At 40.3% G+C, this 27,025-nt stretch overlaps 2 protein-coding genes across 2 annotated transcripts; both read left to right on the top strand.

The window, feature by feature from the left end:
* The first annotated feature begins 562 nt into the window (after nt 1–562).
* LOC6499456 (5-hydroxytryptamine receptor 2B) lies at nt 563–24,750 on the top strand. The gene is made up of 8 exons (XM_001954566.4): nt 563–1,728; nt 14,503–15,631; nt 18,841–19,065; nt 19,126–19,324; nt 19,796–20,218; nt 22,530–22,907; nt 23,041–23,337; nt 23,919–24,750. The coding sequence occupies exons 2-8, from the start codon at nt 14,566–14,568 to the stop codon at nt 24,103–24,105; spliced, it is 2,775 nt and encodes a 924-aa protein (XP_001954602.2). The 5' UTR covers nt 563–1,728; nt 14,503–14,565; the 3' UTR covers nt 24,106–24,750.
* LOC6499455 lies at nt 4,976–5,903 on the top strand. Its single transcript, XM_001954567.4, has one exon. The coding sequence runs from the start codon at nt 5,149–5,151 to the stop codon at nt 5,719–5,721; it is 573 nt and encodes a 190-aa protein (XP_001954603.1). The 5' UTR covers nt 4,976–5,148; the 3' UTR covers nt 5,722–5,903.
* Nucleotides 24,751–27,025: the final 2,275 nt, after the last annotated feature.

Here is a 27,025-nt window from a genome sequence, read left to right as displayed (position 1 = left end):
GTGGCAAGCACGTAAAAAAAGCAGCTCGTCGACACGGATAAGTTTCGATCTCGGGGCTCAACAATCAATGGGCCATCTTCATATCCATTTCCAAACAAAAGTTATGGCGGAATTTTGTTTACTCAGTATTTGTGTATTTGAGCGGGGAAAACGGCGGACACAAATCCTTGCCACCTGACAAAAGCTATTTTTCATGGGACTTTGTCAGCAGTCCAGAAAAATCAGAGTGCGCCGTTAAATACAGTTGTAAGGCAACCGGAATGTGTTTACAACTTTGGGCCAGTATTGTTGGACAGCATGTAGCATTCAAAACACGTTCATGACATGTACACATCGTACATCTCGGCATATTTCTGCAGGTCTTGTGGTATTTTTCGTCCACACACTGGATCCCTGCCATTTTGGGCCATTTATCGGGAAACCAGTGCACGTTTCAATAAATTACATTTAAAATAAGATGCCATTAGGTGCCAGGAAAAAGGAAATCATTTCACAAGAATTATTCAAAAGTTACATTCTGTAAATTATCAAGTACTCTTTGACTAGTTAGTAATTTGGCAAGTAAGAGAAGTATTATATGTATTCTTAAAAATATAAAAACTAAATTTAAAGGAATTCCAGTTTTGCTTACTATTAAGATCTAAAATTTCATAAATAACTTCACCTTTCTCTTGATTTATAAAGAAAGCCATCGATTTAATTAAAAATAGTGCCCTAATAAATAACCAAAGAACTCATTAATTTCCCAGATCTCAACGATAGTTAATATTTTGTGCGAATATATGGCACCGGCACTCCCCCATCCTTCCCTATTGTACTCAGGGCTCTCAAAAGAACAGCCAGTGATTATTTTTTCGTTCCTTGTATAATTCATTCATAAAATACGCACGATTCCCAGTGGAGAGGGACTGGTTGCGCCAGAATCACGTACCGAATGTTGACAGCCATAGAGCCGGAGCACGTGGCATGCCCCAGAGCGCCCCTTGGCCCTACAACTGCTCCTAGAAAAGAAAAAATAAGCAGAAGCGGCAGAGTTTTCCGCGCAAAATTTCCCAAACAAAGCTGCGAAAATTTCCCCATGTTTGGCAGAAGAGAGCGCCTGCCGGAAAAGTAAGAGAGCCAGTTAAGACGTCGCCAACGTCGGCAGCAGCACGATGCCTGCCGCTGCTACGACTGCGGCTGCTGCTGCCGTTTTCCACTTGCTTTTCAGACTCAATGGACCAGTTTGGAAAATTCGCACAATCAGTTTGTTTTGAAATTTTGCCGCGTTGCGTTCGTTTTCAGAGACGACTCTCCTTTTCACCTTAAAAATATATTTTAACCAAAACAATTATTAAAACAATTAACAAGTTTAAGAATTGAAAGCAAAACACACAAAAGTTAAATAAAAGTTATAAAATGTTTAATAAAAAAACCCATTAAGTGTTATGGCATAATTTAACCGATTTTTAACGCCTAAATGGCTGAGAAAAAAAATAATAAAAATAGTGAAAATGTAAAAAATGTGTTTGTTTGTCATTAAAAAAAAAACAAAACAACTGTCACCTGCAGTTAAAAAATAAATAAGCGGAAAAAGTAAACTAAACAGAGAAATAAATAAATAAAAACTAAACTACAAATATTAAGACAACACGTGTCGTTAAATAGCAGTGAAAAATGAGAAATTTAAATTAAAGTTAATTGCAAAAAATCTTAGATCTCATATTGCCTAGATAACCATTTTTAAGAGTAAGTAAAAATGCGTTTTCCACCTACCTTTAATTAAGAATAAAGAACAGATCCTTAACACTTCGAGTGGCCCTAATTTAAAAGTGCTTAGGGAGAATGGAAATTACGTGCCCGGTTTATTTAATCAAGCAGAAGTGAAACAATAAGTAATAAGCAAAGAAAACAAAGCACGCAGCAAATGCAAATTAATTTAAAAAAATAGCTCAGAGTGGCATTACACCTGTGTTGGTAGGTGGTAGGTGTTCCTGCACTCGTTTAAGCCATGGTCCAAGTCTGTGTAAATAGGGCCCAGAGGAAAAAATAAGCACCAGCGGAAATCAAAGCAAAAACTTGGCGTAAAGCACACATTGGTGAATAAAAAAAGCAGACTTAGTACACCTTCCCTCCTGCGCCACTGATTACGTAATTAAAAGTAAATTGTACAATGCTCTCCGGTCTTGGCCATTAGTCACGAAAAGGCAAATATCATTACCAGCAAATTTATGCAAATAATGAAGCTCGCTCTTCCCAGAAATCTGTTGTTTCGCCCGAAGAAAAATTAACTTAAAGTTAAATCTCTCAATATGTTTCAGTTTCCCTTTGCCTTTCTTGTATCTGGAATTTGGAATCTGGAGCTGAAATCTAACCCCAAGCTGCACATGATTACTCACATGTCAGCAGAAAAAGAAAATTTATGGCCAAGAAACCGAAAACCAAATGTTTGCCATTTCTCTTTGTTTTGGTTACCTTTTGTTTTTACCTTTTGGGTCTGTCTGGGTGGGTCGGAAGACCTTCTACCTTTATCCATTTGTTCTTTTCTGAGGTTTTCCGTGGACGGTCGGGAAATTAAACTATTAAGCTTTTTGCTAGAAATGCCACTGCCACAGCCACTGCTGCTGTTGATGTGCGTAAAGTTTTAATGAGACATAAAGGACATGCTGAAATTATGCTGGCCTTAGGCCCAGTTTCCAGATCCCACTATCAGCCAGCTGTCATTAAGATGGAGAGAAGGCCATTCCTCGTGGGTTCCGTAGACAAATTCAACCAGATAAGTGGAAAGGCCGTAAAAGTTTAGTGGGCCAAATGAACATAAACTGTCGCTGATTACCTGGAGGTAATTTTTTTGGTTGGCTTTCCTGTTCTCGGTTGTGCTGGCAAGGTGTTTAAGCCCGATTTTAGGGTCTGCCAGCAACAGGCGTACAAGTTATGACACTTGCCGCTCAAGTGTTAACCATAAACAAAAGTGGTTTGGCTGAAGGGAAAGCTTTGTCCCTGGAACTGGAGAGACGTCATAACAAGGTCCTGCCTCGGGTTAGCCGCAAAATAAACTCACTACAGGCAAATTATATTTTCTAACAGAAATCAGTTGATTAGACTACCACTTCTAGAGTTTATTTTTTCAATTCCCAAAGACGGCATTAATTATCACGCTGATTATTTTCTTTTTCGATCCTATTTCCTTGCGGTAAGTGCTTTCATTCAGCCATGTTTGTATACACTTTCGGTTTAATTCACTTATTCCAATTGAGTTTACTCAAGACGCATGTTTGTATCACATTCTAGCCCATTCATATTGCGGAATAAAAATTAATCTTTCATATGGCAATTGATCAGCGCGTGTACTCTACATACTATATAGCAAGATTCAATCAACACAGTCCATATTTTATTCTGCAATCAAATATTTTAAATATTTTGACCATCCCATCATCCCATCATCGTCTTCATGCTTAACATGGCGTGAGGCACAAGCAGCAACAATAAACCAAAAAAAAGAAGGAAAGAAAACAATAAATAAATTCAGGCACAAGTATGAGCATTTATCTCTCTCGGGGGCCCGATTCCAATCTATTTATCTGACCATATAGATTTATGTGTTTTGTACTGGCAAGCCCTGAAACGCGTACTGCATTCAATTTCCATTCATTCATGGCGAGGAGTGGGCTCTCTTCCATTCTAATTGTTTAGCTTTGGACTACATAATCGTCTTACAGTTAAGTATAATACTTTACGAGCGATCCCAGCAGTGCAAAATATTAAAGAACCCTCCACCTCATCAACCTCTTCATTCTTCGAGGCTTTGAAGTACATATGATGCATAAGTTTGAATAAAATTTAAACAAACAATCCAGAAATATGTTGGCGGAAAGGATGAATATTTTAGAGATATTTTCGATAATACTATTTTTAAATCTATTTTAAAACAAAATTAAACATTTTCAATGGTAGACAGGGCATCAATTTTGATTGGCTTCTTCTTGAAGAATTTACCTTGTTTTTTGCTTTTTTTAGCTAAAAAATTGTGTGCTTAGTCAGAGACTATGAAATGGCCAAAAGAAAACAAAAAAGTTTTCTAGTCCGCTGCCACTACTAGTCCGATCAATAAACTGACTTCTGTAATTAATCGTCTTGTTTGCTGACTTTGAGCAATTGTTGAAACATTCTTATGCCAAACGGGCATTCCGAAAATCCCTCCGCCAGCTCCCCTTTTGGCTTATCATTTAATTGGCTGTTGTATAAATGGCTCACGAGCAGTCGAGTATTGGCAATCAATAAATATTAAATTATTCAATAAGTACGACCTCTTGGCAGCATGATTTGTCACTTGCCCGAACGCATCTTGTGCTTTTTTCCCGGCATAGAAATATTTAAATTTATTTCCCATTACAATTTGCTATTTCCGCTAGGTGCTTGACCATCACTGGCTAGCATTTAAATTGGATTTTTTTTCGCCTTTTCCCCTGGATCTGTGCAAATATGCAAAATGATTGACAGCACAATTAAGACGGCATGAGCGGCAGCACGAGGGAGGCGACCTGTGCGACGTCGAGGGGCAGGGGCACGTGGCTAGTGCTGCAACCTTATATGGCTGCAAAATTATGGTTTCTGCTTTTGTTCCAATCGCTGCCTTACATGTGTTACGGGAGACAATAGTCACTTAATTTAAACGTGAAATAAAAGTTATCTTTGAAGTCTAAGTTACTTTCAATCTTTATTGACATTTTATCTATAAATTAATCAACGATTTAATACTGAAAATGATATAGATCAATAAATTATATGAAAACAGTAATAATATAGAAGTAGACCCACTAACAGACAGAACTAACACAGTTTCTTAATTAGATGATACAAGATACTCTTTGGATATACTCCGCATCTCTATATATTTTCCAAAGCCTTTTAGATAAATAATACTAATTGAAATTAAAACTGCCTGTCTAAGAATAGTTTTACTTTCATAAAATGTCACAGTTAGGTAAACTAAATATTTAAATGATTTATTATTTACTCTCTAAAAAAAATTATTGCTCCCACAACTCCACAATGATGTAGATCAAATGTTATAAATTATCCGTCACTCGAAAACGAAAAACGAGCATTAAATAGAAACTGAAAAGCATACAAAGTCCTGGACAATCATCCAGCAAATGCTTCACCATGGGTGCCAACAACAGCAAGCCGCAAACAGTCCAGATGGCGAATCCCATTCCTTTTCAGATCACGCGCGAAGTTGTGGAGCGAATTGATCAGTCTGCGGGACACATCACGATGCCGACATCAAACATGTGCGAGAAGTGCAAGCAGCGAGAACGAGGAGGCGCCTCCGCGAGTACGGATGCGGCGCCCAAAACGATTGACCAAAAAGCGGCGGAGGTGGTGGCAGTGCAGCCCATGCCTGTGGCCGCGGCTTGGAAGAGGCGCTCTTCGGAAATCGAGGAAGCCCACTTCGACACGTCGCTGCAGCGGGTACAGGAAATATTCGGCAAGCCGACCAAATGGACCAAGGATTGCGCCGGCGAGATCAGCAAGCTGGAGGAGGACCTGGTCTTCTGCTACCAGAAGTATGCCAACGAACCGCTCCAGTGCGCTCCTCTGGCCAGCCAGTATCACCGGTTTGTGTTCGGAAAGCAGGCCGCCGAGATAGCCAGGCCGAGAAAGGATAGCCCGGACGACGGAGATTCTTCGATAAAGTCGCCAAAAAACCTGGATGCCAAGATAGAATATAACTAGCTTTCTTGAAAATCAATTGAATAAAGGCAATCGAATCGGTATGGCGACATTTTGAATAAACTAGTAATTTATCATATTTTGCCATCATTGTAATAATTTTGATAATTTTGAGAAGGCAACCATAAGTCCGAATCCATAATCTGTAAAGTACATAACCACATAATAAAAAACACGAAACTTTATTTAATTAATGTCGGTTTGTCCCCTGATGTATTTACAAAGTTAACTTGTCCTCTGGCATGAAAGCGAATCAATTATATTCCATTAACTGGACGCACACCCGGAGTGAATGGATCCAATTATAAAGCCAATTGATGGCAATTTAAATAAACATATAACGCATATATTTGTTTAACAAATGCTTAATCCAACAAAAATTAGTTGCATTCGGCTGAAATGTTTTATTCCGAACACGTAGGCTGTTCTTTTATTAGCCTTGGCTGATTGCCAGCAAACAAAAGTCGTCGAACAAATGAATGACAACATGAAGAGCATGAAAGCCTGAAAGTGAAACATGCATAAATATAAAACAAACAGTCCTTGTCAGCGTCACCACTTCCTCTCCATCAAACTGGGCTTGTTTGTGAATGACTATTTCTGTGGGTCACACGGCGTATGCGCGATGTGTCGCTTGCACTTTTCATACCTGACGCCGTCGGAGAGACCTTCCATTATGAACGCATCGCAAGTGAAAATGTTCTGCTAAGTGAGTGGCCAGAGTGGGTGGATGGGTGGTTGGTTTTTTTTGACCTGGGACAGGTTGGTGTTTTGATAAAAAGAAAAGTAAAACCAACACGAGCATTACACATTCTTGGGCCCAGCAATCTTGGTACTGCCTTGAACTACTTTGCGCCACAATGTCTGGCTCAATGTGCATTAGTGCAACTTGCACTTGCCACAGCGGCAAGCAGATGACGCGGCTAAGGGCTCCATGGCAACCGTGGAATATATGGATTTAGCCTCAGAGTGTTCTTTGCAGTCGTACAAGTTTTCCAAAGAAAACATACCTGAAAAAATGGGAATCTTATTTGATAGTTCTTTTCCATTAAGCCCTACATTTCCAGAACAAGATTTCATTTCTTATCTTGCCGTAAATTAATTTTTGAAGAGTACACCGCCAGTCGGTGAAAATAAGGACCTACATTGCGCCCTAAATCATCTTGCAACTTCTTGCGGGTGGTTTACGCTTTTTGGCCTTATTTTCTGGTTCTGCCACATACATAAAGTAAAATTCTTTCGGGTTGTGCTCACGTTGTGAAGCGGTCTCACATATTCAGCCATAAATCCTCACAACTAATGTTCCCACATACTCGCAAAAGGAAGAAAACTTGCCAAATTCCAAAAGTTGTTTGTTTCCATGAGGGAAATTAGATTCTGAGGATTGAATTAGTGGCGCTGGCAGTGCAAGCCAACAGCAAGCAGAGATATTTCGCAATTACCTATGCAAATTCGATTCGATTCGAGCAAAAAGAGAAGTAACTAAGCTACACATTCGAAAACCCATCGCTTATATGTATGAACCGCCAAGTGCCAGTCAAGTGGCTCCGAGGTCGAGTGCTGCCAGCTATTAGCTATTAGCGCCCAATGACAGAATCGTTGGCGCGCCGATATCTGATGCTTTTTTGATTGAGCTATTGGATAAACTAGCCAGATAGTTGAGAGCTGTCAGCGACGCCGAGCGTTTGTAGTTTAAATGCAATTTTCATTTAGTCTACAGAGAAGAGAGAGAGATACATCGAAACGAATTGATTTTGATTGACCCTCATCAAGGCGACATAAACTGAAAAAAATAAACACAGTGCTAACAAATATCTTAGTTCTTCTATTTCCCATAAAATATTAAAACTTAAAATTATATTATATTCCTAAAACCCTAAGGCGCTGTTACTTTTTTCAGTGAACTTAAGTGAAATGTTTCATTTTTCATTTTACAATTTAAATTTTTATTCCATTAGTTAACTACTTTAAATAACTTCAATAATATTAAGCCATCATACAAACTGAAAACTAAACCCATTGGAAATGAATTCCCATTATCCCTTTCTAATCCCAGCTCCTGACATCCCCGAAAGCAAACATTTATTATTTAATTTGCTAAAATATGCAAAACTAATACTGGCTTTGCTTTCAATAATTCCATAATCGCCACTCAAGCAAATGCAAAATCCAATGACAATTATTCTAACAAAAAGGCTGTCGGACTTGTGGGGCAACCACAGTTCATTGCACGTTGCACATTTTATCTCGCTGCGAACCCTAGATTATTTGTCTCGGTTTTGGGTTCATTTGTTTCGGTTTGCAACGTGCCTCGCATTTTTCGATGCCAACTAACCTTAGGCAGGGCGTTTTTTCCCAAAGTTAGTGCACTCTTGTAGTTCATTTACATTTGGGGCCGTGGAGTCGCCAGACCAGCCAGATTAATGGTCGGGCATACATCTCCCCTATATTTTGTAGGGGACTAATGCCCCCGTATTCATTACTTCATATCGTAGGGCTGACATCGCTATTAAAGCCTGCAAGTTATTAGGAAAATGCGTGAGAGCCGGTCTGGGCAGGGCAGCATTCCCAAATACCGAAAATACCAACACGAAAGCGTAAAAAACGAAAATTTATTGACGCGCACTTCCGCAAACAACCGCAAAAGGCTAGACAGCAGCAACACCAACTGCAGGAAGCTGTGTGTTCGAGCAATGGCAGAAGAGCAGCATTAAAAATTCATACAGAACCCTAAACCGACACGGGAGATACTCTTTTTTATTATTGAGAATCTTTTTCGCAAAAAGATTGTCTAAAAAATAGTTCCAAAGCCTTAGAACTGACTAAGGAAACCGAACACCATTCCCCACACACACTATAATATTATTTTATATACAATATTTAAGTTTAAAGTACATGGTAGATAGCTATGCTATGCTTGGCTATACTTTTAATTATCTAACTTTTAGTTAACTATCTAGCAACTTATTTAAGTAATATAGAACTATAAACTATGATTATAAATATATAGAATCAAATCCTAACCTGATATACCATAGTAAACTATAAAATACTTATGTTTCTCTTTTAAATAAAGATCTTTAATTTAATCTTAAATTTGCTTGTAAAGAAAATCCCAAACCAAATATAAATATATTTAAATTTGGCAACTTATTTGGGGTTTTCAAAGTACAATAATACTTAATGTCTCTTATATGCCTTTTAAAACATACCCAATAAGTTTTTAGGCATACCCCTTGAGAGCTGCCGAAGCAATTGGAAGGGAAAACATTTATAAAACACTTTTGGCCATTTCTCTTCATTAACTGCATACCAGGCGAGACTACTAGCGGAACAAGCCCGCCCCTCCCACAAGGAAGTCCCCGCCGCTGAATCATCCCCGCCCCACATCCTCTCACCCGGTCCGCCCCGGTCATAGTTACCAAATTCCCCCCATCTTTTCCGCTCAAAGGCATCTTTACGGCTGGGAAGTGCGTTGTTGGGCCCCCAAAGAAACCCCTTAATGAAGTTCTTGGCCAAATTCTGTGCTGGCCACTTGATTGTCGGACATGGAGTAATTGATGATGAGGGATGAGGGAGGCTGGCCACTCCACTGCCTATTGGGGCAGGAGGAATTTACGCAGCGACACTTTTTTGACAAATCACTAAACGCAAAACAAATTCCAATTAAGTCGTTGCTCTTGGTAATAATATTCGCAGATCATATTCCCAAGGGCTAGGGCTTTCGGTTACCGCAGCCGAGACGTGTTGCAATTAATTTTCGGCTCTGTCGGGCAGAAAAGGGTATCATGGTGCACCGTGGTGTATGTTAACATACCCATCAACAGTTCTCTAAAAATAAAGTGAAATTCAAGCCCAGGAAAAGTGATGCTGGAGGTGAGGAAAATGAACAATGAAAAATGCAAAATGCAACGCCCCGTTAATAATTAATTGCATAATTAACCGCAAATTAAGCCACACACGAGTGATGACAGTGGATAATGGCATCTGTAAAAAGTTGTTAACACAGTTGGCCGACAGACCGACCACTTGCCCAGATAAATAAAAATATCAGACCCGTCTTGCCGTCACAGATCACTTGGAAGTTTTATTTCACTTTTCATCGATACTGGGCTCATCACTCGACCGAGGAGAGGCATAGCAATAAAAAACCATAAAACAAATATTGAATTTCAAGCAAATATTATTTTTCCTGTTTTTGCTATTTTTTCTACTTTCAAAAGCTATAGCAGCCTCTATTATTGGGTTTTTTGTTGCTGTTGCAGTTGCCTCGTATTGTTTGTTGCAATCATGGACCAGAAAAATTGGCAGAGAAACAAGTTTTGCACACAATTTGCCTCCACAGCTCTCTTGGAAATAATCAGTCGTTCTCATAACAGGGGAAAGGGTCTTAAATTTCTTCTATTTTCAAAATCCACATTATTAAAGTGGATAAGTTTATTAAAATACTTAATCTGACAAGAGGATACAAATATTCATTATTAATCTTAAAGATTTAAAGGGAAGTTTCGCATCTTGAGAGGAATACCATAGATCGATTTGTAGATCGATTCTCTATCATTATGCATCAAAAACTAAAAATATTATATAATATTATATATTATATATAATACATAATATAAACATTTTTACAAATTTTTAGCCGAAAGCTCTGGGGGTTCCGATTCTTGAGAGGGATACCTTAAACGATTTGTAGATTGATTCTTTATCATTCTCCATCAAAACCTCAGAACGAAATATTTTTTTAATTTTTTGTCAAAATTTCTCCATATCTGGGTGCTCCCCTTCCAAAATCATGAAAAATGCATGGGAGGACAATATGACCCCCAGCGATGGCTATATCTTGGCCAGTTCGCATCCGATTCTTGAGCGGAATACCTTAAACGATTTGTAGATTGATTCTTCATCATTCTCCATCAAAACCTGAGAACAAAATATTTTTTTAATTTTTTGTCAAAATTTCTGGGTGCTCCCCTTCCAAAATCATGAAAAATGCAAGGGCGGACAATATGACCCCCAGCGATGGCCATATCTTGGCCAGTTCGCATCCGATTCTTGAGCGGAATACCTTAAACGATTTGTAGATTGATTCTTCATCATTCTCCATCAAAACCTGAGAACGAAATATTTTTTAATTTTTTTTTAAATTTCTGGGTGCTCCCCTTCCAAAATCATGAAAAATGCATAGGAGGACAATATGACCCCCAGCGATGGCTATATCTTGGCCAGTTCGCATCCGATTCTTGAGCGGAATACCTTAAACGATTTGTAGATTGATTCTTCATCATTCTCCATCAAAACCTGAGAACAAAATATTTTTTTAATTTTTTGTCAAAATTTCTGGGTGATCCCCTTCCAAAATCATGAAAAATGCAAGGGCGGACAATATGACCCCCAGCGATGGCCATATCTTGGCCAATTCGCATCCGATTCTTGAGCGGAATACCTTAAACGATTTGTAGATAGACTCTTCATCATTCTCCATCAAAACCAGAGAACGAAATATTTTTTTAATTTTTTGTCAAAATTTCTGGGTGCTCCCCTTCCAAAATCATGAAAAATGCAAGGGCGGACAATATGACCCCCAGCGATGGCCATATCTTGGCCAATTCGCATCCGATTCTTGAGCGGAATACCTTAAACGATTTGTAGATAGACTCTTCATCATTCTCCATCAAAACCAGAGAACGAAATATTTTTTTAATTTTTTGTCAAAATTTCTGGGTGCTCCCCTTCCAAAATCATGAAAAATGCATAGGAGGACAATATGACCCCCAGCGATGGCTATATCTTGGCCAGTTCGCATCCGATTCTTGAGCGGAATACCTTAAACGATTTGTAGATAGACTCTTCATCATTCTCCATCAAAACCAGAGAACGAAATATTTTTTTAATTTTTTGTCAAAATTTCTGGGTGCTCCCCTTCCAAAATCATGAAAAATGCATAGGAGGACAATATGACCCCCAGCGATGGCTATATCTTGGCCAGTTCGCATCCGATTCTTGAGCGGAATACCTTAAACGATTTGTATATTGATTCTTCACCACTCTCCATCAAAACCTGAGAACAAAATATTTTTTTAATTTTTTGTCAAAATTTCTGGGTGCTCCCCTTCCAAAATCATGAAAAATGCAAGGGCGGACAATATGACCCCCAGCGATGGCCATATCTTGGCCAATTCGCATCCGATTGTTGTGTAAAATACCTTAAACGATTTGTCGATTGATTATTCACCATTCTCCAACAAAACCTAAGAACGAAATATTTTTTAAATTTTTTGTTAATATTTCTGGGCTGTCTTGATGGATTCTTGATAGATTTGTACGTTGTCAATGTATCCGATTTTTGTATCGTTTAAAAAACGCTGCCATTTAACCGGAATCTTCGGCTTCTTTCTATTTATGTATATTGAGAAATCATCTATTTCTGGGAATTAATATCTATCGAAAATTTACTTCCTATGAATTTATTTGTTTCAATTTAAAAGCTCTATCCCGAAAACCATCTCCGCATCCTGGCATTGCGAAAATAATTTGTTTTCTTTTTCAGAAAACCAGAGAAAATATCATAATTATTGCACAGCCATTAACAAACAAACAGAGACTTTAATTATGCCACTCGGCCTGCTCTCGACTGTATCTCTGTGTTTCTCGACCCACCCACAGCACACTTGGTAACAAAAGCGTTGGATGTGTGGGGCGGACTCATTAAAGTGACTCTCACCCGTCCACTGACATGCCTTGACTTTAAACGCAGCGTCGTCATTAAAGCCTCTCCAGCTCGTGGATGTGGCTGTGGAAGGCATGGCAGCCCCGTTGCCACTTGAATTAAGTCGGAAAAGTGCACTGTCAAAGCGCATTTCATATGCATAAGGGACTCCTTCCCATTTTCACTTTCCCCTTGCCACACTGCCTCCTCTACCACCTTGCCCCGATATTTTCCCGCCATATGGTTGGTGCCTGCGGTTGGCCCACTCCTGGCCTGCCAGGGTTACGGTCTCCCAGGCGACAAATCCTATCGAAAAATAACCCCATACACACATCACGCAATCTAGACCCAAATTGCAAAGTTACTTCTATGAATATTTTTGAAAGTCCCATGTGCCTTAATTTGAAATTTTAGCCGAAGATGGTATACCCTAAATAAATACTGTATATATAATAAAAGAGAAGCTTCTGGAAGTTATTTAAAAGACAAAAACTATAAAACGATACTTTTTATATTTATAAAAACTCAAAAGGTTTGATAAAATTGTGTTATGTTATTTTAAATCTTAAGCTTTCATCAAACTAAAGGAATCTCTTAAAGGAACTTCTAGATCCTTTTTATATTATTTTTAACTTTCATACAAAATCCCATAATCCTTAATTTAGTCCATGGTTCCGTGGCTTTCAAACAAAGCGACCGCGTCCCATTTATTTTCATTTTTGCTAAGTAAAGAAAAAATCGCATTTCTCCCCGAACGCCGAAAATTGCAAATTGCGGATGCATCGTGCATGTGTGTTTGCCAGCCTGTGGCTAAAACCACGCCATAACCCCCACCCCACCGCTACTGTTGCGGTTGATTGGCCAAATCACTTGTCGGCTAGCTTTGAGCACATTTTGGCGGGCCCTAACCAGAGAGAGAGTCAGATCCCAGAGCGACGCCATTCACTTTGTGCATTCCGAAAAAACAGTTTTCAAAAGTACATACTACGTAGAGACTTTTCGTGATTGAACAATATTGCCGCCCATCCGGACTCTGTGCATTTGACCTTGTACGTGGTGTGACAAAAAAAGTAAAAAAATTGTCGTGCAATTTGCCGACAAAGTTTTGGGCCATAATTTAAAATGGTTAGCGGCGCATAAAGTTAACCAAAAAGTCATCTGCCGACCTCAGTGCTTGCATAAATCTTTTGGGTGGACTGCAATTTTAATTAACTTTTTGGTGGTGTGAGTGCTGTGGTGGGTGGATGCAGGATGCAGGACTGAATTCTCATTATTAGTGGCGACAACAAATTTTTCCAGCCGCCAATAGAAACAGAAAATGGACAAAAGCAACAAAAAAGATGGCGGAATTGACGAAAATGGGGGGCGAAGAAAAAAAAAGGAACCGCATTTTAGAAGCGCGTGGGTGAAGTGACAGCTGACGGGCGAATTTGGTCCTGACACAAGCACAAAGGCCCCTCGCTCTAGGCTCTAGGCAGGACGATAGGGCAGGGACAAGGGATTGGCTGAAGGTCAAAGGGAGACACTAAAATGGGGCGTCCTTTGTTGGCCGCGCCATTTCAAGCACATTCAAATCGAGCCCTCAGCCCCTTGTTGACATTGCCATCGCCGCTTCGACATCATCATAGACAACCGATGGATGCATCCCATTGAGCTCAACTCTTCAGCTGTCATCCATTGACAAGCGCATACAAAAATTTTATATTTTCCTACCCATAGAAGCTCTACCTTTTTTTTATAAAAATACATTTTCTTGGCACTAATTACGGTCTCTGTAAAAATTACTCATCCGCACTGTGGGCTTTTATAAATTATCACATTATTTATACAAAATGTATTTAATATTTATTTTAAATAAAAATGAAAATACTTATTCCCTTATGATTTGTTTGCTGACAAGCAAAAAAACACTTTTTATTAATGAAATTAAATAAAAAAACTTCCTTTCCTCCCAAAGGACTTTGTAAAAACATACTGCCGAGGCTGCAAGTGCGGTTATTAAACATGTTCCCACATATTTAAAAACAAAATAAATACATTTATTGACTGTTTGCTTTGATTTTGAATGTTTACAGGCAATCGTTGCAAAGTCAACAATAGTCGTTGTCCTGGATAAAGTCGCACAGCTTTAGAATGAAATGGAGATGCAAAGCTACTCTGGTCATGGACCAACAGCAGCAACAACAGAAACAGAAACAGCAACATTCACAACAGCAACATTGTCGGAGCTTCCTTTCAGTTGTCGCCTGGAAAAGGCGGCTGAGCCTGAGGGCTGGCAGCCGCTTATTAGCTGCGAAACGTATCCTGCAACCAGCAGCAACATCTACACAACCGGCAACAACAGCAACATCCTGCCCGACATCAGCAGCAACAGCATCAGCAATAGCAGCATCATCAACAACACATTCCAGTGTACTCGACAAACATTCGATGCGACAGCGGCATTCTACACATGCGAGCAGGATGAGGAGAAATCATTGTCTGGGCTCTGCGCACTGAAGCTGAAGGCCCGACTGTTGCAAGTGCCACAAGCGGCGTATGAGCAATTTCGACTGGCAATCAACGAGGTCCTCAGTGATAATGGGAGTGATACACTTAGTGATAGTTCGAGCTGCGAGCACGAGGATGGAACTCTATTGCAATGCGACGAGATTGAGCCACGGAACGAGGCATTCATGTGTCACCTGCAGCAGCCACATCAGAGACTGCAATGGGGGGAACATGAGGACCTACTAACTGTCGCCGCCAATGACAGCCAGCTGGAGGCCTCCTTTGGCAGTGGGGACTATCAAATCGAGCTAGGAGGGAGCCTGTGGTCTTTGCTCAACGCCAGCACCGAGCTAATTGATCCCAAAAATGGCACCTTTGGCATTTTAAACGCCACGAGCTCCAGTTTGGACATGATCCTGGCCAACTACACAGCATTGACCACCACCACCGCCGCCTCAACAGCAGTCACATCCTCGGATCTGGGGGTGTCTAGGAGCTTCCTGGACTACAGTCCCCACGGCTACGACTGGCTCTTCCTGTTCGTGGTGTTCTTCATCTTCGCCGGAGGGCTGGGCAACATCCTCGTCTGCTTGGCCGTCGCCCTAGACAGGAAGCTGCAGAATGTAACCAACTACTTCCTCTTCTCGCTGGCAATCGCCGACCTGCTGGTCAGCCTCTTTGTGATGCCTATGGGCGCCATACCGGCGTTTCTGGGTGAGTAAGAATAATAGTACTCTTAGATTAATAGTCCTAAAAGAAAAATTTGTTTAAAGAATTTTGCCTTTAAAAGGTTTTTGGTTAGTTTTTACACACATTTATTCTGTATAATATTCTGATCATGATGGTTCTATTTATGTTAAAAAATCAAATTTAAAATCCATAACAAAAACTGTTTGTACTGTACTTTCGAAAAACTTTTATTTTTCAAATATAAAGTGAAAGGGTTCGTTTAAGTAATAGTATCATTAAAAAATGTCAAAATTTATTGAATCTTTATCACGCCCTAGAAAGTTTAACGTAGAGGGACAAAATAATTAAGAAACTTTCAGCAGAAGTTTTTTAACAAAACTTGTAACTACTATTATATTAAATGCACTTAGTAAAGACTATACACAATAAACAAATTGGTTATATTATTTATTTAAATAAATTCAAGAAATGGTAAATTTCTCCCTGTGTCTCTGAGTTGGCTCCACCAACCCACTCATCCAGCACTTGTTTTTCTTCAAGTGCATAGTCCTTCAGCCATCAAGTGGCAATGCAAGTCAGCGACTAATGCATTTGCACATGAATTATTTCGACGCCATTTCCTCTGCTCTACCAGGCTCTGCTCATCTTCAGCTCTGTCTGCCACGCCCCCTCACTTCCGTGCCACCCTCGAGCCCTTGGCTATTGTCATGAGTTGTTAGCCTCGTTGGGGGCTTCCGGATTGGCTCACTTAAAGCAAAATGCAGCATAGATGCCTGGTGCCTGGAAGCTGGGAGCCCCAAACGACTGCGGCAGAAGCAACAAACTACTAGTGGAATGACAAACGCGTGACTCTCTGTGTTGATGTTTGAAGTAGGAATTTGTTCTGTCCCTCTTCTGGTAGAGGGTTTTATTTTTTCAGAGCAGCTGTAAAAACTAGAGTGGGGAATAAAACTTGTATTCTCGACCGGTGCTCTAAAGAAATCACTTGACGCTGCCCAATTTTAATTTGTTTTCTTGCAAAGTCTTTAAACCGAAAAAATCCACGAGTCTCCCAACTCATTGAGTGTTAAATATGTAAAATGTTCAATAAACAAACCCAAACTCGGCCAATTTGCATATGCCACTGATAAGACCTGAAAACAAAATCCCACCTCCCCACAGAGCGAACCCAGCGTTGCATAAACAGATCAAACGTTCGCATAAATTAAGCATAAATTCATCCTCCTGGCAGGATTTTAGAACCAGAAACCACCAGGACCAGCCAAAGGCCACCACATGTTGGTGGATTGAGAGCCAGGATGGCCCGGGCCCGTTAACAGCATTGGGGTAGAACTCATTTGGCTTTCAGGCGCATTAGTTTCCTGCTCTGACGTTTTATTTATGAAAATCTACTTTTAGGTTATTAGTTCTGCGACTGCCGACAAAGTGAGGGCTGTTAGTAAACTTTATGCTCTTCAACAGGTTTTCACTCATTTATGCTCATTTAATTTTTCATGGAATTTAATAAACTAAAACGGCAAACCTAACTGAAAGGAGGAGTAATGAATTTACACAAGCAAGGACAAAAATTTCATTAAAAGTTAGAAAGTAGGGTGAGGCTTAGGTGCTTAAAGTGCTTTTTTTTATAAAATTTACTGAATTTAGTTTAATTTGCATTATTTCAAAGAAATGTTCACGGTTTTTAAAATAAGAGAATACTATTAACACAGCTGCTAAATTTAAATTAATTTAAGCTCCCAAAACCCTTTGCTTTGTGCTCTTTTTTTTTCATTATTTTTGTAGATTTCATTGTTTATTCTTCGCTTGCACTTTGACTGTGACCTGTTTTATGCAAGTTATTTCGGTTTGGCTTTCACTTATTTTCGCTTTTTGTGGCCCGCCACTCGCATTTTCAGCATAAGGACGGAGCCTGGCTTTTTTCGCTTATTTTTTGGCACGAGAAGTCGGCGACAACGGCAAACTAAATGTAACTAAAAGTCTTAAGTGTGGTTTTAGCCACAGAAGCAACAATAACACAAACAGCTGGCCCGGTCTGGGCCAACAATTAAGTTGAAAATGGGGCCAGCCCTCCAAGTAGGTCTTTGCGGAGATTTTGGTTTAAATAAACAAAGGTTATTGTTCACTTCACCCACTCCTCACACACTCCAACTTTGCAGCCAAGTTACGAGCATTAGCCGAAGCCATTAAAATTTTTTGGCTCTGAAAGGTGGTCGGAAAAGTGCGAAAATAAAATAAACCGAATTTACCGCAGACTCGACCAAAAAGTATATAAAATGAATCCCAGGCCTAGGCATTGAATTCCAGGCCCAATGGCATTTGTTTTAGGCATTTGCTTTTGCTCCTGTTTTTGCCACTTGAGGTCGACCCGCACAACATGTCGTATGCGTAATAAATACATTGACATGCCCTCACACTTTCTGTGTCTGCCTGTCTGTGGGGGTGTGTGTTTGTGTGCTTGTCTGCTTGTGTGTGTCAGTGACAAGCGTATAAAACTAAATACGACATGATGGCCAGCCCCTCCCCCACGTCCACTTAACTCCGTCCAGCCTTTGTCTGTGGCAAGGACCCTCATGTGTCTATCTCTGGCCAAATAGCGTGTAAAGGCCCCACGCCCAGCATCCATCGCCCAACGCATTTAAGCGCAATTTGTACTAATTAATACTGAATTCGACTCCCGGCAGAGCAGCAGCAATGGGGTTTTTGTTTCCTAGCGAGTGCTTCGGTCCTTTGGATTGTCCGCCGCCTATTGATGTCAAGGTGAATGAGTCAGTCGTGTGTTAAGCAGGACTCACAGGCTGAATGCGAATTAAAGCGGCACACATTTCAAGGCGGGAAGAGGACATTATTATGGCGGGTTGGTGAAGTGGAAAACGAAAGCAATCATAGCTGAACCACCTTTAGAAATTTTATGCAAAAAGGGACATTTAATCAGAGACACAGCAATAACAATACACACTTTTTCGGGCCTTTTCAACTATCACTTATTCAGATTCAGTGAATATCCTTTTTACCTTCAATTTCGGTTGAGCCGACAACCACTGAAAATTGTCATTGCTCTATCTTTCCCCAAAAACCACAATAAACAATTCCATTTTGTTTCTTTTACTTTGACATTCATGACTTCTTTAACGAGTTTTCGCCGCAATATGTAGTGCTTTGAAAAATCAACCGACCACAGGACTCGGGTCGAGTCAAAGAATATGTTTGGCTTTAATTAAACTGTCTCTTTCCAGGGTATTGGCCACTTGGCTTTACTTGGTGCAACATTTATGTGACCTGCGATGTACTGGCCTGCTCGTCGAGCATTCTGCACATGTGCTTCATCAGTCTGGGGCGCTACCTGGGGATACGGAATCCGCTGGGCTCAAGGCATCGATCCACGAAACGCCTGGCCGGGATTAAGATAGCCATTGTCTGGGTGATGGCCATGATGGTCTCTAGTTCCATAACTGTATTAGGTAAGTATTGTGTATTTCTATTAGATTTATATTTTTTTATATTTCCCGTTAAAATCATAGGTTTGGTTAACGAGAAAAATATAATGCCCGAGCCAAACATCTGCGTCATCAACAATCGCGCCTTTTTCGTCTTTGGATCCCTAGTGGCATTCTACATTCCGATGCTTATGATGGTCACCACCTACGCCCTGACCATTCCCCTGCTCCGGAAAAAGGCCAGATTTGCAGCCGAACATCCAGAAAGTGAACTTTTTCGAAGGTACGCAAAAATTGGAATCATAATCTCCATCCTATTTGTCCAAATCCTATTTGGCAATCCATAATAATGATAAAATGAAATTATAAAAATTTACTCAACACACAAACTTTTTACTAGCCTTAATCCGTATTTTTTATTCTGGCTCCATTAAATGCAGAATTTTCTATCATATCTGGCTGTCAGAGGGCAGAGGGCAATCGAAGTGCGCCCAAGCGTGCTAAATTAGCCTTAACTCAATCAGCCACCAATTTATCCATCCATCTCATTTGCTTTAGCATTGCTCAACTTTTTTGTGCAGTGAAAAAAAATATTTTAGATGAACTCACCACTTAGACGTCAATATTTTAAATTAACTTTAATAATCTATTTTTGATTTAAGACAGTGCCGACCAGTTTATTGTAGTTTATATCTATTATAAAATAAATTTTTCCACAACTCTCTGATTTTTTTTTGTGTATTCCAATCTATAGGCTAGGAGGACGATTCACCATTAGGCCCCAGCACAGCCAGCAACAATTGCAGATGCACAGCAGCTTTTCCAGCGCCAACAAATTCCTGGCTCTGAGCGACAGCAATCGCAATTTTAACAATTCGGCTGGTGGCGGCGGGGGCGTGGGTGGTGGTGCCGCTCGGGGAGGTGGTGTCGAGGTGTCGGAACGACCGTTGATGCAACAGCGAGAGACCAACACGAGGGGCACGGTTGGGACGGTCAGCTTTCGTAATGTGGCCAATGGCGGGGGTGGGGGATCCCGAGGCACCTCCGCCGGTCGCAGCAGCTTCCGCCTGGCCGGTGGCGGAATCTTGCGCCACTCCTCGACCCCCGCCCCCACCACCAAATCGCACTCGAGCAGCTTCTGGCGGAAGCATGGCGGCAATCCGAACCTAATGGACAGGTGAGTGGGAAACACTTGAGAACTTAATTAGGGGCGAGGTGCAATCAGAATGCCAACTATGATTGGAATTGCCTCACGATGATGTTTCCATCAGAGCACTGAGAAAAGTTTTGAGTCTAAAATTATGAAGTACGACTATTAAAATAAAGTGAAGTGTTTTAAATAAAACAATATATTGAAATAAATATTATTTGAAACCCAATATTTAGCTAGAAGTGTAAGCTAGATAATACATAACATGTATGTACCTATTTTTCTCTAAGCATAAGAGCAATTTAATTAGTTTGCAATTGTGAAACCACTTCATATACACCTCAACCGCAGACGCAAATTACCCCTTGCACTGAAGATAAATTGATTTTCGGCCAAACAGCCTCAGATCCAACCAATTATACCAGAACTAAAACAAACTCCCCAATCAATGCATCCATGATTAACTTCTGCATATACAATGCTTTTAAATTTATTAAATTTGTTTTGCCAGGCTTTTATTTCCGCCGGGAAAAGTTTTTCGGGGAAACAGGTTCGGCGCCATTACGGCAAACTTTTGCGACTTCTTCGTTAAATTCGTTATTTAAATTGTAAGTGGAGAACGCTGTTTTTTTATTGACTCTGACTTAAGTCAGTTTCGGCATGGTATACCTTAAATATTTCGCATTGAAATCCAGGAATAATCAATTATACTTCTTGGGGCAATTAAATGCACATTCGCAGCTGTCGCATCACATGGCGTATACATAATTTCAGCTCGCCTTGGCCGGAACATAAATCACTCATACGTCATGTGGTGCAGGCAGACACAAAAAAAAAGGAAACACGAAACCGTTTGTCGCACCATTTCTCCTGTGACTGCTGCTGCCACATTGTTGTTTTTTTGGGCAATAAGTGGCGCATAAAGTGCAAAAACGGAAACCGCAAGAAGGGAACAAATGTCGCATCCGACATTGTTGCCACAAAACTTCCGAAAAAGAGCATCCGTTGCGCAAGCAAAGTGCAGCCCAAAAAGTACCACAGAAATTTGCAAATGACTCGCCCTGCTGGGTTTCAACGGAATATTAGCATACCCAAAGCCAGGAGTGGAGTAAGTCCTCGTCTTAACCGAAACCTGATGAATGTCACGATTCTGCAGTCCCCCCTTTTTGACGAACAAGTTGTCGCATAAATGTATGAATTCTAAATGAGCCTAGAGTCCCAGGTATATCCCTCATCCTCCTGAGAACTGGGTCAACTTTTAAACACCCTAACAACAACAAAAATATGACAAAAGTAAGGCGGACGAAACTTTTTGCTTGGAAAATTATTAGTTGGACATTTGACGCCACTTGGGCGTTGCATATTTAAATGTTTCCGTGTCGCTGAAGCGCCAGGCAGAAATTGAAAAACTTTATACTTTATTCGCAGAGGCAGCAACAGTTACAAAGTCATTTTTTGAGGGGCAGGAGCACTTCGGGGGGCTAGCTGCTGCAACATTCTAGCGGCCTTCCAAAAAGTTGCATTCTGGGGGTCAACTGAGAGAGTTGAGATCTCGTTTTTGATTGTCCTGGAGCTGTCATCCTCGAAGGAGAAAATTGAAGCTCTGAATAGCTGAAATGTATAAATCTTAGGCATTTTTACTCTTTAATAAAAATGAATTTTCTTTTCTTTTAAAAACCTATCCGCTTTAACATAACATCAACTTAGATTAGGCATTTAGTGGAAACGGCCTCTAAGACTTCCTCCCACTTTCTCGACACTAACATAACTCTCGTTTAATACATCACTTGGGTGGGAAGTGTTCCCTTCCACATCCATTTCCATCCGCCCATCTGGCAAACAAAACATTTAGCTAAATTGCCAGATCCCCAGCTCAGCGAGAATACATATGCAAACAGATCCAGAAGCAGGAGACTCATAGGACTCGCCCCACGAAAAACTGAAAGTCGTTACATTTGCCTACCATGCCACCGTCCCCAGCCTGACCTTCTCCTTGCGCCTTCATTACATTAAAAGTCAATTTTATCAACTGTTGAGTTTGGTGTCGGTGTTGGTCGGAAGGGTCCCGGCAATCAAAAGACTCAAATCTAATATCAAACACTCGCTCAACGAAAAAAGAAAACAATCAGAATATGCGACTTTGTAGGTACAGTCGGAAAAAATACTCATTTTTTAAGAAAATTTGTTGGTAATTACTCTAAGCTTAGAATTTTAATCTAAATATGTATTTTTCCAAAGACTACCATAAAAATAGTAGAAAATTATTATTAATATTTCTTAAAAGCACTATTTTTTGAGTGTACTTATTTCGTAACTCTCTTCCCTGTTTCCTCATCAGCCACCCGAATCGACGAGCTTCTGTGCGTGTCAGCATCTCTCAGCCACAATTGGGTTACTCGACAAATGGTAATGGTGGTGGTGGAGGAGGAGGAAGTGGCTGTGGCAGTGGCAGTGGAGCCGCAGGAAGTGGGAGCAACGGCAATGGCTCAGCTGCGGCGACAACGAGCTGCACATCTCCTGGAGGCGATGGCACCAGCATGATGAACATTGCCACAATACAGGGTCAGAACCTGGACCAAAACCAGTCATCTTCAGGCAACCACCAGTTGGAGCAGGTGAGGCCTACGGGTTCAAAATCTGACGAACGGCAGCGCCACAAGTTGCGGCCCTTTAAGTTTTCTTTAAATCGCGTAGCAACGCCCACGCTCAATTTACGGTAAGTGGGAAAAAAATGACAGTAATTACATTTTTCAATATACTTTATCAGAGTTTATTCTGTTTTTTTTTTTTTGGGCAGAATTTTAAAATAAACAATTTATATACTGAATGATTATTATTATTTTATACAGGTTCCTTAACAATCGCAACAAGCGAAATAGTTTATCAGCCAATGCCGTGGCCACCGAACAAAAGGCCACCAAGGTACTGGGTCTGGTCTTTTTCACCTTTGTCCTGTGCTGGTCGCCCTTCTTCATACTGAACATAATATTTGCGGCATGCCCCGAATGCCAGGTGCCCGAGCACGTGGTCAACACCTGCCTCTGGCTGGGCTACGTCTCCTCCACGATCAATCCAATCATCTACACAATTTTCAATCGCACGTTCCGAGCTGCCTTCATCCGGCTGCTCAAATGCAACTGCGAACGGTGAGTTTTTGGCTGAACTGGACTTGATTGGGGAAGTGGACGAACATTTAAGGGTCAATGAGAATTGAGAATTGGGAATGGGGAATGAGGAACCAGGGAATTGGGGAAAATAAATGGCTCCGGAGAGTGCATTGTGCTGGGAATTGATGTGCAACGTGACGTATGATTGATTTTAAGGGATTTGTATTCTGACATTGAAATCAAGTCTAGTGGAAATAGTGAAAATATGTGGATGCCAGCGGATGTATGGGAAGCGATTAGAAATCGAGCCCAGCATACATTAGTTAGAACAATTTCATTCAATTATTATTAAAAAAAATCCTGCCTTGAAACTTCACTTTCATCAAAGTATTACCTGGAATTTTTTCTATTAAATATGTAGTTCCAAGAAATATGAATTCTGTTTAATACTTTATAATCAGATGAATGGCTGCGCATGGCATGTGCGTGGTCTAAAATAGACAAAGAAAAGAAAGTTTCTGGGAACGACTAGCTTTGTGAACATTTCAAACAAATCCCTTTCATTTAAAAATTGATTTGAAGGCAAAACCAATAACAGAGGTATTGCTATCCCATTGCAGTTCCGGTCGCCCGCTGCGCTACCGCTCCGTGACAGAAGGACGAAGTGCTTTGAGCCTGTGCGCCCCCTCAGCCCTGCCCCTGGCCATATCCTTTCAGGGAGCGCCTCTGATGACCCCCTCCACTGCGAACGCAACGCCGCTGAGCGAGTTCCGGGGCAGCTACACAATCACCGACGACGAGTGCTGAGGAAATTATTGCTCATCTCCTCAAAGAAAAATACGAATTTAAAACGACAAAAAAGCAAATCTCGAACTGAGCCAACTATACTTGCAAGGACAAACATGCTTGTAAATTAAAGGACGATTCATGCGAACCTAACCAAAACTAATCACAATCAAAGGGATGACTTTTCTAGCAAAGCAACTAAACTTAAACTAAATCTTAAACCTCATCATATCATTGTACGTCAGGGAACGATATATAGGTCGAAACTTTTAAAGAGTGAGAGGATGTGAGTGCAATGATGAAGCGACTGTACCTGTTTTTCATTTCCATGCAACATTCTAGCTTTACGCAACGCTAAAAAAATAAAATAAAGTTTAAAAGTAAACAAGAACTTGAATCATTGTTAAATTGTAACTACCTATGTATGTATTTAAACTGTGTTTGTTAGTCATTAGTAGTTTGATAACTTTAAGCGGATTAGATTAGCAAAGAATCCGATTTCCCGCCCACCCTCGATGCCTATTCCAAAAGCAGGCAGCTTTGCTGTTCCTTTAGTTTCTCAGTGTATATGTGTCTGTCTCTAGTTCGTAATCGAGCTGTTCCATAAAATGAATTGCAATACTTGAAATGTATATGAATTGATAAATAAATGCCAAGTAATGCGAACATGATAGTCTTTCACAAAACAATTACATTGTAAGGATGTCAAATGTCAAGGTAAGTAATCTAATATTTTCTTTGCTACTAGTACTCTCATATATTTTACAACTTTACAGTATAGAGACAACATAATTTTCGAAGAAAATGTATTCCGTAACTATTTCTTGATTCCCTTTACCATAACAGCTTAGGGTTAAGGAAGGATAATGTCTGTGTGTTTCAGGACCTCAAACAGAGACGGCACGACCCAACAAAATAATGATGATAACAGGCAGAGGACGTTCAGAGGAACCACAATATGTCAGGCTCGGGGCGTATCTAATCAAGATATGCGAGTGTTAGGCGGACTTAAGTGCTTTACGTCACAATCGCACTAACCTCAACACCCCCTACCACCGCACATATGTGCTTTTTGCCCTCCAGCAGTCAGAAACACAAGCACAACAGGACTACTGCTAGATTCGGTTACTTGACAACCACATTAAACTTTGGCACGGACTTCAATATTGGCGCGGTTGGGCGTCTGCATGTGCATCGCATTCGTGTTTCTCGCCCATAAATGCCATCAAAATTGCACTATTATTGCAAATTTAATGCAGTTCAATTGCTTTTGTTTCTGTTGAATGCTTTCTCTGAATCTTTATTTAATTTTTGAGTTTCAACAGATCATAAAGAATTTGGTGTTTCTTTTAGATGTCCTTGGAAGATTATACTTGGTAATGATACTATTACATTGAATATGTCAGAATATGTGTTATTTTGTTTGGTAAAATATGGAGAGAGTGAGTTTTGATTTTGTGTTTTAACTAAACAATTTTTTAGATCTAAGACTTCTTAGATTATCAATGACTAAGAAGTACTAAGTTCATACTAGATTTTACTGAAACTAGTAAAAGGTATTAATGGTCTAATCACTCCCATTCAGTTGTGCAGTTTTTTCTTGTTTATCCTGTCACATGAAGTGAACCGTAATTGGATTGTGTTGGCTGGTTGAAATTGTGGCGACAATAGCTTCTAGAATCCAGATGCACTTGCCACAGCAAGCTCCCCCCCTGTTGCATGCAGGTCTTGGCTCTAAGAACTCGGCAAATTCGCTAAGACGACACGAAAGCCAGACACCACAACTGCGCCAGGACGAGCGCCAAACGGCAGTGACAACAACAAAGTTGAGGCAACAATTAAGTTGCCGCTGACTTGCTGTTGTTTATGGCCCGGAGCTGTCTTAGTTCACCGTGAAATTGATTGCACCGCTGGCATTTTTCTGTTTACTCCTGCACTTTCTTTTCACCGACGCTTTCCCGCAGACGAAACTGTGCTGATCCGGGTTGATGCAATGAATAGCTCGCCACTCCCTTGCGCCACTTTCTGATACTTATTTAAATGTTGCCCCTGCCCGGAATTCTTATTCACAACGAATCACTGCGAAAGGCTGATCGCTCAATTGTTCACTGGAGATGAAAATGAGAAAAGCATTCAACCTATTTATTATCCTCCAAGTCCTCATCCAATCCTCAGTGTATGTGTATGTGGCAGACAGTCTGTCATTCAACACTTTGCCGCTTCATTAGCCGCAGCCAAGTGGCTCAAGCCCAATGATTACAATAAGAATGTCATACAGAAAATTGTTCTTGACGTGTCCCAGACAAAAAACATTCAGGGCATTTTATTTATGAATGGAGGAGGTAAAAACAAACTATATCGTTTGAATGAAAAGTTCTCAAAATGAATGGACAAATTTATTATAAATGCTATAAAAAAATAAAAACGACTTCAAAGATTTTGGCTAACTAGAAAAAAGAAAACCCACTGAAGCAACACTGTCAACAGTGCGTATGTGTGATGGACAGATGGCTGACTTGGTAGTTGTTGATTTTGGCACGCTCCTCGTGTTGTTCTTGCACTCATTGTTTGCTGTTTGCTGTCAGCGCACGTGCCATTAAGCTGCCACCATACCACCCACTGCCACTCCTCCGACTATGTCTCTGACTCCGACTCCGGGACTACCACATGTATATGTAATTGATAAAAGGATTTGTGTTGTTCACAATTTAGCGAGCCAGAATAAGCCTTTTCGCCGAACACCTCGAATCATTAGCAAGGCAAATTTATGCCAAGCCGAAAAAGAAATCTTGATTGGAATTTATGTGCTGACTAAAGCGCAAATGTTACACTACAAAAAAATTATATGAAATACATATTACCTATAAAGGCTTGTACCTTAGTTGATAAAAATATTTAACAGTATAAAACTATATAACATACATAGTTCAAAAAGGTTTTA

Source organism: Drosophila ananassae, chromosome 2L, assembly GCF_017639315.1.
Source record: "Drosophila ananassae strain 14024-0371.13 chromosome 2L, ASM1763931v2, whole genome shotgun sequence".
NCBI classification, from domain to species: domain Eukaryota; kingdom Metazoa; phylum Arthropoda; class Insecta; order Diptera; family Drosophilidae; genus Drosophila; species Drosophila ananassae.
The sequence above is the reverse complement of the archived record's forward strand: the minus strand, read 5'-3'. Positions and strand labels throughout refer to the sequence as shown.

What these genes read in the sequence shown, in the direction of transcription:
- LOC6499456 (XM_001954566.4), top strand. Translation starts at nt 14,566, where the DNA reads ATGGAGATGCAAAGCTACTCTGGTCATGGACCAACAGCAGCAACAACA. An exon ending in TAGTTCCATAACTGTATTAG is followed by an intron (nt 19,066 to 19,125) that starts GTAAGTATTGTG and finishes TTAAAATCATAG; the next exon opens with GTTTGGTTAACGAGAAAAAT. An exon ending in ACGCCCACGCTCAATTTACG is followed by an intron (nt 22,908 to 23,040) that starts GTAAGTGGGAAA and finishes TATTTTATACAG; the next exon opens with GTTCCTTAACAATCGCAACA.
- LOC6499455 (XM_001954567.4), top strand. Translation starts at nt 5,149, where the DNA reads ATGGGTGCCAACAACAGCAAGCCGCAAACAGTCCAGATGGCGAATCCC.